At 32.5% G+C, this 21,396-nt stretch overlaps 1 protein-coding gene across 2 annotated transcripts in view; it reads left to right on the plus strand.

The window, feature by feature from the left end:
- WDR17 (WD repeat domain 17) overlaps nucleotides 1-21,396 on the plus strand; it is a 117,833-nt gene that overhangs the window by 29,383 nt on the left and 67,054 nt on the right. For both annotated transcript variants that reach the window (XR_004230404.1, XM_003773053.2), the window contains exons 2-6: nucleotides 2,247-2,375; nucleotides 5,704-5,887; nucleotides 14,256-14,486; nucleotides 16,913-17,164; nucleotides 20,084-20,206. Coding sequence is in view for 1 of the 2 variants with exons in the window: in XM_003773053.2 (XP_003773101.2) it covers nucleotides 2,247-2,375; nucleotides 5,704-5,887; nucleotides 14,256-14,486; nucleotides 16,913-17,164; nucleotides 20,084-20,206 (919 nt within the window). In the remaining variant the exon portion in view is untranslated. The remainder of the gene's footprint in view (nucleotides 1-2,246; nucleotides 2,376-5,703; nucleotides 5,888-14,255; nucleotides 14,487-16,912; nucleotides 17,165-20,083; nucleotides 20,207-21,396) is intronic.

Genomic DNA, 21,396 nt, shown 5'->3' on the forward strand with positions numbered 1-21,396 from the left:
CATGAGTAAACTGAAAACTTTTATTGATGAATATTTGTGTGAGAGAAATGGAGTGAATAATATCAATTCTCATCTTTCTGCAAATGATTCTCAGATTTATTTACTTATTTGACCTCTGGTTTCCTGTCAACTATATACTAGATATATTAAAGTGGCAAACTCATCAAGTCAAAACATCCACACACACACCCCCCACCCATTCTCCCTTCTTCACAACATCCCTGTTACTGTTGAAGATACTATACCATCTTTCCAATCATTCAGTCTTGCAACCTTGATGTCATCCTCAGTGGCTTACTCATATTTACTCCATATATCCAACCTGTTGCCAAATCTTATTATTTCTATCTTCACAAAATTCTTTGTGTTGTATATATATCCTTTTTATGCACAAAATTAACATCCTTCTTTGGCCTTCATTGCCTCACACCTGCAGTATTAATTAATGAATAGCTTTCTGGTTGGTCTTCCCAAGGCTCTCTCTATTCAAGTCCATCTTCTATGAGTTAACAAAGTAATCTTCCTAAGCACAATTCTAACTATGCCACCCCCATTTCCAGTTAATACCTTCCAGTGCCCCCTTTTACTTACAGGATCAAATATAAATCCATTTGCTTTTTAAAACCCTTTATAACCTGGCCTTCCTACTTTTCTAGCCTTTTTACACTCTCCTCTCCTCCATGTACTATAAGATCCAATGACAATACATTTTTTGATTCTGTATCTTTTCACTGTTTAACCCTGTGCATTGAATATTTTCCCTTTTCTCCTCTACCTTTTAGCTTTTTTTGTTTTTTCCAGACTTGACTCAAATCAGATCATTTGCAAAAGGTTTTTGCCAGTCTTTTCCTACCACCCTGCTCCCCCACAATTTAGCTATTAGTGCCTTCTCTCTGAGATTAACCATTTACATTGCTTACGTATTTGTGTGTAAATGTGTATGTATATATATATATATATATATATATATTTATATTATCTACATACACATATGTGTATATAAACTAAATCAAGGTTATTTTATTTTGTTTTGACTTTAATTTTGAGAAATGTAGTTTGGCATGGTGGATAAAGTGACGTCAGAGTTAGGAAGACTAGGAAGACTTGGTTAATCATGCCTCGCCTCTGACACATTTTGGCTTTGTGAACCAGAGCAATTTACTTAACCTCTCAGTACTCCAGGCAGTTCTTTATAATATAATTTGTAATGCTGATGTCATATGAATTGGTAGAGAGAGTTCTCTTACTTGGAGTTCTCTATACCAATATAATCATAGAACCAGTCTATAAAAAAGTATACACTGGGATATTGTGATAAATATTTAATAAAAATCAATATTAAGCACTTTATAAATATAGGACTCTATTCTCCAATTATTCTGAAGAAATAAATATTCAACTGAGACAATGATCAGACAAGGTCTCCTAAACATCAAAGTAAGTCAAATTTGTAAAAGATGAAAATATAACTATCTTTTGATATGAAGGTACTGACATTGAAGCTGAGAAAATTTATTTGATTCAGTATTATAAAATATAGAAATAGAATTAAGTAGGCAATTCTCCCATTATCCCAAAGGAACACATTATAGAGTCATCAGAGGAAATGTGAGAGGCAACTAGATGGTACCCTGAAGTCAGGAGGAACTGAGTTCCAATCCAGCCTCAAATACATAATCCTTTCTATCTGTGTGACCCTGGGTAAGTCACTTAACCCCATTTGCCTTGCCAAAATAAAAATGTCATGGATGGAAAGAAACATCTTCATCCAGAGAGAGAACTGGACATTGAATATAGATCAAATCATGGTATTTTAACCTTATTTTGTTGTTAATTATTTGCTTGTTTTTTTTCCCTCTCATATTTGTTTTTACTTTTACTTTTTGACCTGATTTTTCTTACACAGCATGATGAATATGGAAATAGGCTTAGAAGAATTGCACATATTTAATCTATATTGGATTGCTTGCTATCTATATGAGGGAGTGCAGGGAGGGAGGAAGGGAAAAAAGTTTGGAACATGAGTTTTTGCAAAAGTGAATGTTGAAAACCATCTTTGCATGTATTTGGTAAAATAAAAAGCTATTAAAATAGGGGAAAAAGAATATGTGAAAGTAGATTTTTCTAGGGCTCCTGTGTATGTTTATAACCTCTCTGGCTATTATAGCACAATGGAATACTTTATCACTGTTTTGTTGAATGATGGAAATGATTCTGGTATTTCTTCACTCCTCTCTCTCTTCTAGTTAATGATGTCCCAAGTCAAGCAAGTGGGTCTGTTGGCTGCTGGGTGTCAGCCTTGGAACAAAGATGTCTGTGCAGCCAGCGGAGACAGATTTGCTTACTGTGCCACTCTGGCCATCTACATTTATCAGGTAAAACTAATACTTATTAGTAATCCAACACTTCATGGAAATTGTTATGTTATGGGTTTGTATTTTAATTTTAATTATTATTAAATTTATTAATAGAGAATTATAGAAATATGGTAATAAGATTTTTACAAAATAGTATTTGACTTATAAAAAGATTCCTTTAAAGATTTAAATATATTATATATGTAAATATTTAAGTGCTGTGCATTTATATTATGTGAAATTTTTATATATATTTAATAGATTAATTTAAATTTTTAATAATTTATTATATGTAAATATTGTATTATTTATGATATTTATATTATAGATATTTATATCCCCAAAGATATATATCTATATCTATAGATACACACACACACACACACACACATACACGCACGCGCGCGCGCGCAGCCAGAAAGAATAAATATACATTCCATTTTACTTATATACTTCTATAATTGTTGTTTTTCAGTTGTTTCAGTCATGTCTGATTTTTTCTGCTTCCATTTGGGTTTTTTGTTTTTTTTTTTGACAAAGATACTATATTGGTTTACCATTTCCTTTTGCAGCTCATTTTACAGAAGAGGAACTGAGGCAAACAGGGTTAAGTGACTTGCCCAGTGTCAATTAGTCATGTGAGATCAGATTGAATTCAGATCTTTCTGACTCCAAGCCTCTATCCACCAAACCATTTAAATGCCTTTGGTAAAATGATTAGGGAACAATTTTTCATGTCTTTCAACTTGTTGTCTGTGGCCTATGTTTCAAGCAGCATTTAATATAAGAAAATTCCAATATAAGAAAAGAATTCTGATAGACTTTTTGAGTTCAGTATACTGTAAGGGGAGTTGACCTATCTGAAGTTCGTGAAACTAATAAAGATAAACCAAATGTTGAATACAAACACTCAAGTATATACTTCAGTTTTAGTTCTAAAAAAATCTAGTTTCATTATTGTTGTATTCCTCAGCTCTTAGTAGATAGTCACTTTTGAATTTAGCTAAGATGGTCCCCAGACAATCAGTGTATATAGTTTGTCAATGAGATGTTCTTTGGAGTATTTTCCAGAGTTTGCTGTTCATAGCATGGACTTGGCATAGACTTTGAGAATACAGGGCCAATGCCATGTACACTATAGTGAAACCAAAGATTTATGAACTATTAGCAAAAACTAAATTATTGTGTAGTCATTACCTGCACAAAAAGATTTTTTAAGTTAAAAGTTTGAATAGTTTAACTTTCTGATTGTTAGTGATTTATTATTACTTTTCAGTAAATGTCATTGCAAATGTTTTTTTTACCAGATAAGTAATATTCATTTTAGAAATATTAGAATATTATACATTTTGATATGAAACCTAGTGAAAAGATTGAAACATGTTCTATTATTGGCACTTTAAAAATATGTAGTTTTTTAAAAAATAGATCATCTAGAACAGACTTCTTTAACTCTTTCTACTCATGATACATTTTTGCCTAAGAAATTTTTATATGATTCCCAGGTATATAGTTATATAAAATATGTGTACAAATCAAACATTTACTGATAATAAATCATAATTTCACAACCCCCACATTTAGTTATGAGACCTTTTATGGAGCCGTGAACCACAGTTTAAGAAGCTAGGATCTATAAAACTTATTATATTATATTACAATATATTAAAATAATTTTTAAAACAACCTATAAGAAAATTTTGTGTCCATAAAACATCGAAATAAACTCAAAATTAGTAAACTCAAGAATTTAATATACATAAAAATAGAAGTTAGTTTAGTTACAGAGCCTCGCCCTAAAGCCTTATTTAAATAAAATGCATGCTAATGGAAAATGTGTACTTTTAAAAATTGAAATAAAAGATAAATAAGCCAAACTGGTAGATCTGTTAATTTTAAATGTAATAATTCATGTGAATGTTTATAATACTATGAAGTATTATAAACATGCAAGACATTATTATCCCTTTCAGTATTAAATATTCATTCAAGTGTTTAGTCTGTCACTAAAACTTAATTACAGTGGTGAAATTTTCCTTTCAATAATTAGCCAATTTTCCTACTGATACATTAATTGCATCTTATTTCAGTGTAATGAACTCCTGATGAGGAATTTCCCTTTACCAAAACAGATTAGCAATTGTTCTGTAGTGTTAAGGTGTAAAAGAATTTCTGGGAGTCCTCAGTAGTTAAGTGACTTGCTCAGAGTCACTGAATCATTGTGAGTCAGAACTAGATTAATTAAAACATGCATACATGTATATGTATGTGTGCATACACATGTATATGTGAGTGAAATACATGTATATTTTATGTCTATATCTCCCATGTACACATACATATATGTACATATTTGTGTGTATTTATGTACATTTATATTTAGGTCTTGAACTTAGGAATCTCTGATTCCAAGGCTAAGTCTATATCCACAATCCCTCTCTATCATTAGGTTTAAATCACATTTTTAATTAAAAAAATTTTAATTAATTTAAATTAATTAATTTTAAATTTAAATTAAAATTTTTTAAAATTTTAAAATTTTAAAATCACAAAATTATGTAAGAAAAAAATTGAGAAAAATGTCCTTTCATTCCAATTTAGAGATAATATCAAAATGAAATATCAAAAAGATATCAGGGTATTACAAAAGGGATTCTTTCAAACAATTTAATCATTAAATCATGTGAATAGTTTATACTTCAGTCTTTTTCTGCTGAAATGATGAAAGTAGCTAAAGAACACAATTATATCATAGGCAGTTCTATTGTACAGGAGGGCTCTAGAATTATATAATTTATGCATATGCTAAATATCTACAAAGATGTAATGGTTTGCCTGGAGACATGGTGGGTTTATCCCTTATTTAGCATTTTGTTGTAAAATCATTCTTTTTTTATATATGAGTGGGACCCCCTGGCTTGTGAAATTCTATGAAGTTAGATATATTTTTCTCAAATAAATGGTATAGGAATCTTCCATTTATTTTGTTTCTAAAGATTGATTAAAAAAGAATGATTGATTGATATCTAAGCATTAGCTTAGAATCAGTCAAGCTTTGAAAAATTTGAGTTCAAGGTAGATTATTTCATAAAATACATTTATCATCTTTCTCAAAAAAGAGGCAGTTTTCACATACTCAGTATCTTTGCAAGTATGTTTCAAAGTTAAAATAAAAATATTTGAAATCCCTAATTCTTACTCTCAGTTCTTTTACAGCAAATGTCAAGGTTAGTTTCTTTGTACATTTAAATCTGTGGTTTTTATCAAGCTTTTTAGTTAACAGTCTATAAACTTAAATGATATATTAATGTATTTGTTTTGTGTGTATCCTTTTTTTTTTTTTTAGCTGGATCATCAGTACAATGAATTCAAATTGCATGCAATTATGTCTGAACATAAAAAGACAATCACTGCAATTTCTTGGTGTCCCCACAACCCTGACATCTTTGTGAGTGGCAGTGCAGACCACATAGTGATCATTTGGAATGTGGCTGAACAAAAAGTTGTTGCAAAACTTGACAATATAAAAGGTATTTTTACAATAGGAGTTTACTTATTCAATGAATATTATTTTTCCTTTGACAAATACTAATGAACTTTAAGCCTTGAAGTATCAAACATAATTTTGTGGAAAATTATGTCTAGTATTAGTGCTTACCTCTTTCATATCACATTGCATTTATGTTATGTAATAATTCTCTTACTTTCTTCTTAACATAAGAACAGTAAGGCACACAAAGTATTCATGCTCATGTGAGAAAGCAAGAATTTGTTTTTCTTTCTCCTGCATTCAGACATTCTACTGATACTGAAAGTGGTAGAGTCAAAGAATCATCAATATTACCTAATTCTGAAGTTAAGTTGAAAATTACAGGCTACAAACTTTCAAACCTTCCTTGGGTTTTCTTGCTTTCCTGTTTAAACTAGTTCAAAAGAGTTTAGAATCTGTTCTTTTTCTTTCTGTCCTAAAAATGCTTAACTGGGTGGTGAATAAATGAGAACTATTAGAAAACAACAAAATAAAAGGATAAATTACTTTTTTTTCTAATTACACTTTTATCTTACACTGAAGACATTGTGGAATGAAATTGACGTTGGTTTCCTGAAAACTATCTAAAATATGCAAAAATTGTAATATCTAATACCCAGACATCAAAACGATGACAAAAAAGTCAAGCTTCCCTACCATATGCATATTCATAGCAATTCAACAGACCATTATTAGGAGCTTAATTTGGCCTGGACCTGTCTATAATGAACATTCACAGTGCCGGGAGGAAGGCCATCTAGTTGAACCCAAACTTGAATAATAATTTTCTCTGTACCTAACAAGTAATCTTCCAATCTTTGCTTGAAGAACCTGAGTGAGAAAGAACCATCTTCTAAATCAGTCTATTTCACGTTTGTATTACTATGAAACCACCTTTTTGATAATAGTAACTTTATAGTGTATGGTTTCTAGCAAAATACATGGTAAACAGGCTATGATACGTTATTAATGAAGTACTGTTAATAAGAAGCAGAGTAATAATGTCTTCAGATAGATGTATAATCAGATCCTTCCATGTAGCAAGACCAAGAAATATACCTATATTTATATGTATACATATATGTGTGTATATATGTATGTATGCATATACATATATGATAGACTGCCTATTCCATAATATCCATGCAAGGTCAAGAGAACTAGAAGATGGGCCCCAGCATGTTGGATATACCTTCCTGTATAGAATATATGAAGAAACATGGATAAGAGTTACACAGGATAAAAAAGATAAGAATTTCTTGCAATCTACTCTGTTGGAGGTGATGCTGATCTTGATGAATCCTAGAATTATTGTAGTATTTAAGTATCAAATCATTATTTCCTTCTGTGCAGTTACAATGCATTGCTTCTATTTCTTCTCTCTGAGGTCAAGCAGGGAAAGGATATTTCCTCTTCTACATGTTATGCCTTCAGATACTGGAAGATAGCTATCTCAAAGGGGCAAGGTGGCAGAGTAGGAGCAAGAGTTCACCTTTATTCTCTCAAATATCCCAACAAAAAACTTTAAAATAATGCTTCAGATCATATGCTGGAGCTGCAAAACCAATAAACGATAAGGAAAAACAATTTTCTAGCACAAGACAACTTGGGAGGTAGGCAAAAAAGGTCTGTTTCATTAGGGTGATAGATGTCCTGTAGTACAAGTGCAGGAGACTGTATCAGTAGCTTTAATAGCTTCAGGTGATCTCATTCCATAGACAGGAAAGAGATCTGACAATTGGTCATAAAGAGATTATAGAGGACTCTTTGCTGATGCTGGGTTCAGGACCCTGTTGCATTGCTTATATGCAGTTGGGATTGCAATCTCAGGGCTAAGAGAATCACTGGTACTTGCAACTGAAGGGGAATAGTGGCCCTGCCCAGAGAGGTCAGGGTGGAAAAGAGTATTTGTGGTCACTTATAAGGTATTCAGTCCTAAGGCAGAAAGGAGCATGAGCATTTGTGACTGTAGACTACCTGGTTATAGTTCCAGGACCAAAAGGAGCAATAGCTTTTGTGGTCACAGGGATGCATGAGTCTTCATCATAATTCCAGGGTGGTGGTTCTAAAGGGAGTAGGAATCTTCATCTCAATTTCAAGGCAGAATGGAGCTCTAGTGATAGTAACTACAGGAGAGCAGAGGACCTGATCACTATTCCAAGGACAAGAAGAATTCTAGTACATGTAATTACATGAGAACAAGTTCCCTTCCTGGGCAAAGGACAAAGGGTACAGGCCAGGAGAGGTGTGCCACACTTCTACTTAGATTGTGACACCAGGGAACAAAAACCTATAGGCCTTAGAACAGTGTTTAAAAACAGCAACATGAAAAACCTGAAGCTTGGGATAATGCTCTCTCCACCCCAAAAATAGAGACCAACTTTAACATAAAGTTAAAAGTCAAGAAATAGACTGTGAAATGAGTAAAAAACAAACAAAAAGGAACCCGACTATAAAAATTACGGTGGTAACAGGGAAGATCAAGAAACAAATTAAAAAGAACATGTAAAATGATGTCAAAATAGCTACAAGCAAAACCTCCCAGGAAAAAAAATGTGATCTAGACACAAGCCCACCAAGAACTCTTGGAAGAGCTCCAAAAGAATAAGAAAAAATCAGTTAAGAGGGAAAATTGGGAAATGAGGAATGCAAAAAATTATGAAAAGAATATTAAAAACTTGGTAAAAAGAGGCACAAAAATACGGGGGGGGGGACCTTAAAAACCAAAATTGACTAATGGCAAAAAGGACACCAAAATGCATTGAAGAGAAAACTCATTAAAATGCAGGATTACTCAAATGGAAAAAGGAGGACAAAAATTCACCAAAGAAAAGAACTCCTTAAAATGTAGAATTGGTCAAGTAGAAAAAAGATACAAAAGCTCACAGAAGAAAAAAATTAGAATTGTCTAAGTGGAAGCTAATGATTACATGAAACATTAAGAAACAATAAAACAAAATCAAAGTAATGAAAAATATGAGAAAAATTTTAAATACTTCATTGGAGAAATACCTGACCTGCACAATGGATCAAGGAGAGATATTTTTTTAATGTAAAAAAATTCTCAAAAACAACTTTCAGAAACAATTTTTAACATTCATTTTTAAAAAATGTTGAGTTCTAAATTCTCTTTCTTCCTTCCTTTCTTTGTCTTGAGAAGGCAAGCAATTTGATATGCTTCATATATATGGTTATGCAAAACACATTTCCATATCAGTCATGTTGTAAAAAAAATAAACAAAACCAAAACACAGGAAAAATAAAGTTAAAAAAAAAGTTTGCTTCAATCATATTCAGACTCCATTAATTCTTTATGTGAAGGTGGATAGCATTTTTCATCATAAGTCATTTGGAATTGTCTTATATCGTATTGCTGAGTTCTTTAATGCTGATGATTGTATTTTGCTATTACTATGTATGTTTTTCTTGGTTTTGCTCACTTCACTTTTTATCACTTTATTTAGGTTATTCCAGTTTTTTCCTGAAAGTATCCTCTTTGTCACATCCTATAGCAAAGTAGCATTTTGTCACAGCCATGTACCACAGCTTGTTCAGCCATTCCCCTATTGATATTGTCAAATGCTTTTAAAGAGGACAAACATGGAAACAATCAGCTAACTTAGTAATAGTAAATTCTTCAACTTGGAAAGATTACAAGCCAAAACTGAAGTGCAGAGAATGTTAGTGTATGATTTTTTTTGTTTGCAGATGATTATGTACTCAATGCAGTCTCCCAAGCTGAAATGCAACAAAGTATAGATCAATTCTCTGCTGCTTGTGCTAATTTTGGCTAACAGTTAACTCCAAGAAAATATAGGTCATCCTCCATCAGCCAGCACCATACCATCCATATGTGGAAACATCAGTTGCAGTAAATGGTATAATTTTGAATGCTATGGATAAGTTTACTTACCTTGGCAGTATACTTCCAGGGATGTCCACATTGATAATGAGATTGACATATATATTACCAGAGCTAACTCAGTGTTTGGAAGACTGAAGAAAAGTGTGGGAGAGGAAAGGTATTACAATGACTACCAAACCTGAGGGTCTATAGAGCCAATATGCCGATCTCATTGTTGTATGCTTATGAAATCTGGACAGTATCCCAGCACTGTGCCAGGGAACTGAATTGCTTCCATTTGAGTTGTCTTAGGAAGATTTTGAAGATGATTTGGCAGGATAAGACACTAGACACTGAGGTCCTTTCTCAAACTAAACTGCCAACCATTCCAACTTTAAAGCAGACAAAACAGAACCATTTCTGAAGCCCGATTGGGGCCAAACATTTACCACCTTGCTTCATAGTAACCAGTTGAGATGAAGCACGTCGTTAGAACGTTGTTGGACACCGTGTTGAATTACCCCCCCATCGGTTGTGAAGAACTGTGCTACATTCAGGCTACCCATTGAACTCAGTATATATATTTTTTTCCTTCCTGCCTTTTTGTCTGGCGGGCTACCATTCTTGTTGCTCTTCTGTGTAATGAAGTTTAAATGCTTGTTTGGAAAACTTTATTTAACAGTTTAGAAGGCCATACTGTTCAAATGCCAGATATTACACTTGCCAAAAAAATTATTTTGTGGAGAACTCACACAGGGCAAATTCTCACAAGATGGTCAGAAAAAGCAATACAAGACACTCTCAAAGTGCCTCCTAAGAACTTTAGAATCAATTGTATGACTGGGGAGACCCTGACACGGGATTGCCCAGTATGGCATTCCCTCCTCAGAGAATGTGATGAGTAAAGCAGAATTGAATTAGCTCAAAAGAAACATGAGATGAGCAAAATTAGGGAATCTATACCAAATGTTTAGTTAGTAGAAACTAAGTATAGATCAACATCTCATATTATTTACCAAAATAAAGCAAAAATGAACACATGATTTAGAGAAACGGGGTGATATAAGCAAATTAGGAAGGCATGGGAAATTTTATCTGTCAGATCTATGAATAAGAGAAAAAATTATGATCAAATAAGTGACTTACATTTTTATATGCCATATAAAACAGATAATTTTGTTTATATTAAATTTAAAAGGCTTTACACAAAAGCAATGTAGCAATTTTCCTTCATAGTCTTCATTGAAAGTGTAGTCAAATTTATAAGTATATGTATCATTCCCCATTTGATAAATTGTAAAAGTATGTGAACAGATAGTTTTCAGAAGAAGAAACCAAAATTATTTATAGTCATATAAAAATGTTCTAAATCACTATTGATTAGAGAAATGAAAACTACAACAACTTGGAGATGTAACTTCACAACCTATCAGATTGACATGACATGTTCGAGGCAATCTGGAAAAATAGGGACTCTAATATACTGTTAGTGGGAGTTGTGAACTGATCAAACGATTCTAGAAAGAAATTTGGAACTATATTTAAAGAGCTATAAAACTATGAAAATCCTTTGGCCCAGCAATGCCATTATTAGGTCTATCTTCCAAAGAAATCAAAGAAAAAAATATGTGAATTTTTATCTACAGAAATATTTATATCAAGTTTTTTTTTTTTTTTTTTTCTTGTGGTGGCAAAAAAATTTGGAAATCAAGAGGATGCCTATCAAATGGGGAATGGCTAAACAGGTTGTGGAATGTGATTGTAATAGATTCTACTGTGCTAGAAGAAATGATGAGAAGGATTTTCCTTTCCAGGAAAAACCTGGAAAGACTTACATTAATTGAATCAAAATGAAGTGAGCAGAATTAGGAGAAGACTATACACAGAGACAGCAAAGTTGTATGATCACCACCTGGAGATGAAGTAGCTATTTTCAGCAATGCAATGATCAAAGACAGTTCAAAAAGACATATGATAAAAAATTTCATACACTTTCAATGAAAAAACTAATGGAATTTGAATGCAGATCAAAGAATACTTTTAAAACTTCCTTTGATTTTTCTTATTTTGTTTTTTTTTTTTTTTTGAGAGGGGTCTGCATTTTCTTTGCATCATGGCTAATATGGAAATGCTTTGCATGACTGTACATATATAACCTATATCAAATTGCTTGCCTTCTCAAGCAGGGAGAAAAAGGAAGGAGAAAGGGAAAGAATTTAGAAATCAAAATTTTGGAAAAAATCAATGTTAAAATTTTTTTACATGTAATTGAGAAAAAAAAATAAAAGTGAAGGTTTTTGTTTTTTTAAGATAGCTATCTTGTCCTTTCTATGGCTTCTGTTTTCCAGAGTGAAAATCCTCAGTTCTGCCAAGTGAACCTATCAGAGGATCATCGTAAGGCTTTTAACATATTACTTTACTTCCACTGTATGCTCTCTAATTTATCAAGGTCCTTTCAAAAATATAGCTTTGAAAACCAAATCAAAACTCAGTATGTTGTGTAAAGAATGATACAAAGAAAATAAAAGCTTTTTAATTATATATTAGTACTGCATGCAACTTATGAGCATGGTTAACATAACATATTGTTGCTTTATAATAAATTTGCTTTGGACTAAAATCAACAGATCATTTTTAGGCATATTCCTCCTTGCAATTATGAAGTTGTCCAAGTCTCATCTTTATAGTTATCATTATAAATTTATCCCCATATTCTGGCCTGTTAAGATCTTTATGCGTCCTAAAATATAATAATATCTGTAATAATACTGTTACAATGCAATATAGTATATTACTTTTTACTGTTAACATGCATATTTAATCAATATACCATTTATTTCTTTAAATCATTGCTGAATTATTAAATGGTTCAAGGCCAAGGATATACACAAGGGACATTTCGCTAAAAACTTCCTATCAATCCAACTATTAATTATTCATTCATCCAGTTCTTGAAAATCTACCAAACAGCATACTCTATCACATATGTCTCTCCATTTCTTCCACAGTAATAGCACTGAGTTTACATTCTAAATTAATTACAAGTATAGGATTCTTCTGATTTACTAATATAATAATCCTGTCAAAAATGACTTAGTTTATGTAAAGTAACTTAAAAATCTTGAGGCACTACGTAGACATTAGCTCATTCATAAATCACACCCCTGTGATCTTGTTTCTTTCAAGAATAGTCTTTCTGTTTTTCTTCTTGCCTTACCCATCTTGCTCACCCCATACTTTTGATTTTGATCTTTCCAATTTGTCTTGCCATATTTTGTAAATGATGATTTGTAAAATGTTCTGCAATATCGTAATATTAGGTCAGATCTAGAGACTTAATGAGGCACTTACAAATCAGGATAACAATCAGGATAACTTCTGAGGCTGGAAGATCTAGAAAGAGTTTAAAACTTCCAAGGCATAGTGACTAGCCTAGGAAAGACACAATTGTTTAGAACTCATACTCAAGTAGAAATGGATACTTGTGGCTACATATTAACTTAGAAAACCACAAAATTAACATTACCTGTTTTATTAAAATTTTTATTTATTTTATTAAACATTTCCCAATTATGTTTTAATCTGGTTGGGCACTCTGGAGTTTTGTTTGATACCTCCTGGTTTAAAAGCAAATGGAGAGTAGAGAGTTAAGGGAAGTATATCGGGCCTGCCAGGAATAGTGGAGTAGGTGATACTCTGGAGATGAAAGGGAAGTTGTTTCTTCTGCCAAGAAATAATAGGGGAAGATGCAGAAATTTTGTAAATTGAAGGAAGGGAAGTGAAAGAGTTTCCATTAAATAGGCTTGAATTTCATAGTAAAGTGGTAGAATTAGTAACCTGTTTTGAATATGAAGAATGGAAAAATACAGACACTAGGAGGAAAAGAAGAAATTATTGTCATGGAGAACGTGCCAAGTAATAAGCTGAATAAAACAATTGCCAGGCAAATGAAAGCAGTGAGGGCTAATCTGTCTAGGATGAATATAATAAAATTGAAGAGGATCAAAAGGGGATTCTGGGTATGGTGTTGTGCATAGCCCTGGAATACAAACCCTTTTGGTCCCTATTTAGATGGCAGGCAAAAATGAGGCCAGAATAGATATGAACTGGGATAATAAAGGGGAATTTATAGGATCATGAAAAATATCCCAGAGGTGATACAATAAAGTTCTAAATGATGTTAAAACTTAAGATCTGGGGGTTTATGTGGCTGAAGAAAAGTAGATAAAAAGATCGCAAGATCTATGAAGATATACTCTACACATGGACTCATCTCTATCTTTATGCAACCAAAATTTGAATGTACCATGTTTCTAATCTCTAAATTTGATTTACTTTTTGGTTAATCAGATGACGGGCTTCAAATATTAAAGGTTAAAACTACACTAAGATTTTTGGGAAATATCGTATTCTGTTTTTAAAAATTAACTTTCAAGAACAAATTAAAAATATTTCTTGGTATGTTTACATAAATGGACTGTTTATCTTTTATTCCAGTTTCTCTCTTTTTAAAAATATGTTCCAGGAATTCCTGCTTCTGTTAGCTGGTGCTGGAATGCTGGAGATACTGTGGCATTTGTTTCTCACAGAGGCCCACTGAATATTTGGACTATTTCAGGACCAGATATGGGTGTGAATGTACACAAAGAAGCCCATGGCTTCTTGTCTGATATTTGTCTCTTTAGATGGCATCCCCAAAAACAAGGAAAAGTTGTATTTGGACATTCTGATGGAAGCCTTTCAATTTTTCAGCCAGGTAAGCATTTAAATAATCTAAGAACTATGCATCTTGGAACTTATATTTAATTAATATGACGGATCAGTAGAGTAATAGAAAGTAGAGTAGAAACGGGTGTTTCTCCTGGCCTCTTTTTAAAGTTCTACTAAACATAATATTCTCCTCTCTCTTGATGATGTCCTTGGAGATGCTATGTGCTATGATGCTAATAGCTCTTCTTTATAATCAAGAACAGACTTCACTAATATTAAATTAAAAACCTTGAAGTTTAGTGTTCTATTGTTATATTTAATCCCCTTTGTTTTTTCTCTTTATATTTTTGGCTATATGGTTACAACTTTAAGCTTGGGCAGGTTAACATGAATGTGAAAGAACCAAGAGATCATTTTCTTTTTTGCCTACTGGACTTCATCCTACTCCTATTTTGTTTCATACCTATTCCAGTATGTCTAACTAATTATGCAGTGAAGAGCTCGTTAATCTGCCAGCAGAAGCAACATTATGATTTTTACTGTGCTTCCTAGGAATATTCCTAGTTACACAGCATTTTGTCCCTCATTTCATGCACAAGAAATCCTGTGATGAGTGATTGACACATGTCATAGTGAGAAGCAGAAATTCTGCTGCTTGTCATACTACCAGTTTATTTATTCACTTAACACATATTTAATCAGTACCGGCTATGTGTGAGGCAATGTGGAGGGTACAAGGGTATAAGATCCCATCCCAACAAATGATGTTTTGAAGAGAAAGCTAATGAGTTTCATTTACTATACATATGTATAATAAGTACATATGTTCAATATTATACAAAAAATTTGGTTTACTGTTCAGACATTTTCTTATTTTTTGAATATTATTGTTGGTATAGTTATAATAGTATTGAACTTTGAATCAGAAGGCAGCTTTGAATTTTGGTTTTGACATTTTCGAGCTATGTGACTAGAGTACATTATTTCACATTTCTGAGTCTGTTTCTTCATGTGAAGAAATAAATTTCTAATTTTTTTTCTAATTTCTTCATGTGCACTCTATAAATGTATAACTATTAACTGACTTCCATTCACAGATCCATTTGATATGTATATGTATAGTTGTCTTCAGTTAAGCCTTAGATTTTTTTCTAAATCCTAAGAGTAATAGGATGATAGTCTAGATTAGCATCTTTGGTACAGAATTTGAGTGAGGACAGTGGAGGCAGAAACAAAACTGTTTAGCAGCAGTGTTATCTCAACAGTTTGCTACTAGAAAAGAAATAGAGTGGTTAATCAGTAGATTGGATTAGGTACACAATGTAAAAAAGCTACTTAATTTGACAGAAACTTCAGGGGAAACTGCAAAGTAGTCTGGCTTTACTAGGCACAGAACATCTCACGTGAATACCCAAGATAATGGCTATGATTTAGACACATGAGGTGATATAAGGAGGAATATTAGAAAAAGATATTTGTCAGATTTATTAATAAAGGAAGAGTTCATGACAAATGAGATAAAGGGGATCACAAGAAGTAAAGGACAAATTCAATCATGGATTTTGTCATTATGCCTGTGGATTCTTTTTCTTTTTCATTTATGCAAGAATATTCAGCAAAGTCTCTTTTTAAAGTTTTATTGATATATTTTATTTTTACATTACAAACATTTATAGATTGCGCCCACTCCATGGGAAATCTCATTAGTAAAACTAATAATCTATTAATCTCATCTGAAAATGCCTGCAGTATTCTGTCTATATACCTCCCTCTTATTTTTTAAAGTCACCTGAAACCTCTTTTCTCTCCTGCATGCTCCCTAACCTTATTGAAAAAGAAAAGAAAAACAAATTTCTCATAACAAAATATGCATATATATATATAAATACATTTCCTCAGTACCTATGTACATATATTTCATTCTGCATCTTAAACCACCTCTCTGTCATGGATAGCATGTTTCATCATCAGTCCTCTGGAAACATGAATAGTCATTATATTGTTCATACAAATTTCAAAGTGGTTTTGTTTTTTACAATGTTGTCATCATATAAATTATTTTAAGATACAAAAGTTTTTTGGAAAACTGCAAAACTATTTGTCAGTTAAGAGGATTTCACATTAATCTAGGTAATTATTTTTCTTTGTTATCTCTTCTACTTATAAACTGCAGAGTGGAGACAGTTTGGCTTTTTCACCCTTTTCATTTCTGCAGTAACATAGAGAAAAGACTTTCAATGGGTCCACAAAATGCTTGCCAAACATAATACATATATTCACAATCTTAATATATTTACAATAATAAATTATTTTCCTTTATATAACCATTACTTTTGTAAGTACACTCATCTTCATGATTCTGTTCACAAATGATTCATGGAGTACAGAGAACAGTAATCTGATGCACTATAAATTATAAATGGCTGATTTTGTAAATAATTTCCCTTTTTTTTTTTTTTTTTTTTTTTTTAGGTTCTAAGAATCAGAAACATGTTCTGAGACCTGAATCTCTTGAAGGGACCGATGAAGAGGATCCTGTTACAGATCTGGAATGGGACCCATTGTCTACTGACTATCTCCTTGTGGCAAATTTGCTTAATGGCATTCGCCTTGTAGATTCTGAATCACTTTCTTGTATCACAACATTTAATTTTCCCACTGCAGCAGTATCAGTCCAGTGCTTAGCCTGGGTTCCTACTGCCCCTGGGATGTTTATAACAGGAGGTAAGTGTTATTGAGGAGTTTCTATTGAAGTCATTGCATTCTGGGAAGAAAAATCTTATTTCAGCTTTTCTTTTGATTAATTCTGTACATGTCTTAAAACTTTTTAAAATCTGTACTCCTAAGATCTTCCTGAGCCAATATATAAATCTGAAAAGGAAATAGAAAATGATTGTTAGGAATTTGAATTTTTATATCATGATATTTAGACAAAAGTGAGAGTAGAACCATTTAAATTTTCTGTGTTTCATTTGAATTTCATCTTCATAGCAAAGTAAAATTGGGACTATACATGTTTCTGATGTCCATTCCCATGGACATATTATCTTTAATTATCAAGTATATACGTGTGTGACTTTGCTGCCAGAGTAGTTTGATCAAAATTAGGTCTTGAAAGAATGAATATAGTCAGTAAGTAGATAAGGGTTACAGGGGTGGGGATTTTATTAGTTTCATTAGTAAATTGGTCAGCTATGATCTAGGCCTGAAAATAGGCCCGGATAAGATGATAAGGGTAGGTTAGTTAATACTCAGAAGTTTGGGGGTTTTGATGGAACAGAGCTTATATTCTTCTGGCATAGCCTTTAGGAATCTCAGATAATCTGTATGACATGACAGGGCATTAGAATAGAACTTTGGTTAAGATTTTAATATTTAAAACATTTTTCTGTCTTTATGTGTTTTTAAAGAAGATGCCATATACTTTGAGCTATTTTAAGAAATAATACTACTTCTTTAAACTCTTCATTATATCAACTTGATGACAATTTTAGGCATTTTTGAGACAACTAGATACCCATGGATAGGTTGTTATGTTTAGGTTTTGAGCTTGAACCTCCATCCTTATTTTCACTGGTGATATGACCAACATTTTCTAATATTTATTAACTTGATATATCAAAGATAATATGCATAATCCCTTTATGAATTATTCTTATGTCTGAAATAGAAAATATGACTTTATCTTTTCTTTGTTTTATTATTTTTAAAATTTGTTTTTGGTTAGTTTGTAGTTTTTTTTTAATCCTTCTTTAATAGTTTTTCTGCTTTTGTGCATTTCACATGGCTAACATGAGGAGAAATGTCTGTGAGTGGAGAGTCATTTACTCTGTCAAAGATGGTAGGAAACAAGACCTTAGAAGAGAAGAGAGGTCACTTTGGTAGCAAGAAAGAGGATTTAGAGGAATGATAGGCAGAGGAGATGGAGATCAAATGTTTTCCTTCCTTCTCTATTTGCCATGTGTACTAAGACCAAGAGATTATGTCTCATCCATCTCTGTAGATTAAAAATAGAAATAATAGAAAAGGAGGTTTTTCTCTCTGCCTAGTTTTCTATTTCTGAGTGAAACTATTCTGGAAGTAAGAAATAGATGGGAAAATGGTCAGATTAAAATTATTTTTACAGTAGATTTAAAAAATTTAGTAAACTTGGGGCTACAAACAGTAATTAATATGAGATTTGTATAGTGATTGAAAGAGTATTTTTGAGCTACAGATGATAGGGGGGAAAACTAAAAGAAGGTAAATGTTACTTTTGAAAACTTTAGCTTACTTTAAAAGTATATGTATAAATAAATGAATAAAAAGCACTTAATAATAATAACAATAGATAACATTTAAATAGTGCTTGTTATGTGTCAGACACTGTGTCAAGTATTTTACAAATATGATCTCATTTGATCTTCACAACAATCCATGCTATTATTTCCATTTTACAGATGAGGAAACTGAGGCAAATAGATTTAAGTGACATCTTTAGGGTTACAGAGCTAGTGTCTGAGGCCAGATTTGATCTGAGGTCTTCCTGAATTGAAACTCTGTCTACTGAACCACTTAGCTACTCCACTATATTAGGTTGTTTGTCCTTAGTTTTCAAAGAGAACCTTTAGTCCTTAGTTTTCATCAGGGATGTGATGCCATGATATGCAAGTGGACTGGAGGGCTGTGCAAGGTCATTTGCCTCTCTTTCCCTTTCAGAGCCATCTGGGTTCGGTGGCAAGATGTAGATCAAGATGACTGGAGAGGGTCCTGTATGCAATGGGAGAACTTGACCTTTTTAAGCTAAGGTCTTTAACAGGTCTCATTTTAACTGAGGCCACACCCATTCAAGAAATTAAACATAGATAGCAATTGAGGCAAATAATCTCCTCTTTAACTTAAGCTCTGTGTCAAATCTTGGAGATAGATATGCAAAATCAAAGATAACTCCTGTCTTCAAGACTGACATCTATTATCATCTAGGGAAACAATACACATAGGGGAATAATGGATAGGTGGGGCATTATGTTGCAGAAAGTTACAGAGACAGTAAATGGAGCCATAGGGGAGTAATTTGCCAACCCTCCTTTCAGGAAAAGATGCATACTTGATTTTGATCATGATTCTGAACTGGAAAGTGTATTGAGGTAATCAGACAAAATTTCCAGAGATCAAAGGACTGAACTCCAGTGCATTTTCTTTTTCTCTGGATGAGAAAATGGTCAATGAATAGGAAGTAGAGTAAAATATGACTAAGGAGGCCAAATGAAAGACTTAGAGACCTCAGGGCAAAACCAGGAAGTAAAATGATCTGACACCTATAGAGAATGGTCTCTAGGGCATGAATGGGCAGGAAAGTAAAGGCAGCTGTTGAGGTTGTGGAACAGATGGCCAGGAAATTGGGAGTGAATTTACACACACAAACACAAACACACACACACAATTTGTCATGTACATATAATCTGATAGATATATATAAAGAGAGAAAGAGAAAGAGCGCTATAGTGATGTGAGTATATTATTTTATTACATTGTAATGTAATTACAACAAAATACACTAAAATCCTTCTGTTATAGTTTCAAAATTGTTTCATTATATTTTATATGTAGGCAATCCAATTTCAAGAATGGGCTTTATTAAAGTAATTTTTTTGTTCCTATTAGATTACCAAGTTGGGGTACTAAGAGTTTGGAATGTTTCAAGGTCAACACCTATTGAGAACTTTAAATTGAAGGAAACAGGATTTCATGTTTTACATGTACTTAATTCTCCCCCAAAGAAAAAATGTGAGTAAAAATACATTACTTGAAAAAAAATTTCTTGTTAATATAAAATATAATAGCTGTTAATAAATATCACAGATTTATGAAATGTCTTGGGTTGGAGTGAGTAACACATATTCGAGCAATGACTACATAGTTAGAAAATTCAGATTTCAGTCCTGGTTCTATCATTTGTCTCCCCTTCCCCACCATGTGAATTTGGACAAGTTATTTATTCTCTCTGGGCTTAATTACCTTGATCTTGTAATCCCTGATGTCTGATAATGAGCCTTTAGTAAATGCTTATTAAAGCATTAAGAAGCCACCCTTTTGAGTCTTCTATAGTCCTCAAGTCAACATTACACATTTTAAGACACTTGGGAAAGGAAGAAGCAGAATTAAAATAGTAAGATTTTTCTTTTTATGTGACTCAAAAGAAGAAAGTGGCTTGAAAGTAGGTGATGTTATAATATATAGTGAATGTCTTTTCACAGACGGTCCCCCATTCCTGAAATGTACTTCTTCCTCACTTTTGTTTTTTTAGAATCCGTAGCTTCCCTCATAATTCGGATCAGATACCACTTCCTTCTAAAGCCTTTCCTACTCCCTCTCAACTGCTATGTGTGTATGCACATACACACCCACAAATTACTCTATTTTGTGCCTACATATGCAGATCGACATACTTAGTTTGTAGTGTTCACATTACAAATACTCATAAGTATTTACATATTTGTTTCTGTATATATTTATATGTGTATGTATCATCTTCCCCTAAAAAAAATGTAAGCTTCTTGAGTGCAAGGTACTATCTTGCTTCTGTATTTGTATTCCTTAGTCAGTTAGTCAATATGCATATATTAAATACCTACTATGTGCTAGGCATAGTGTTAAATGCTGGGAAGATGAAAAAAGGCAAAAGACAATCCTTGCCTTAAAGTCTAAACAGTCTAATGTGAATAATTCCTTAAATCTAGTATACTCTAAGGCATATATTAATCATGCAATATATGCTCCAATTGATAAATTAATGTTATAATTTTAGAGTTCAATAGAGTTGTTTCAGATGAGATATTCAAAAGAATACTTGTATCTTGAGAAGATTACAATGGACAGAAAGTAATTACCAAAAGAAAAAAAGAAAAATATTAATATGGGACCTGATTGTGGTATAAAGGCATTTTATAGAAGTAGAGGCTGGAGAGATGAGGATT

The sequence above is a fragment of the Sarcophilus harrisii genome, chromosome 6 (assembly GCF_902635505.1).
Source record: "Sarcophilus harrisii chromosome 6, mSarHar1.11, whole genome shotgun sequence".
Classification (NCBI taxonomy): Eukaryota; Metazoa; Chordata; class Mammalia; order Dasyuromorphia; family Dasyuridae; genus Sarcophilus; species Sarcophilus harrisii.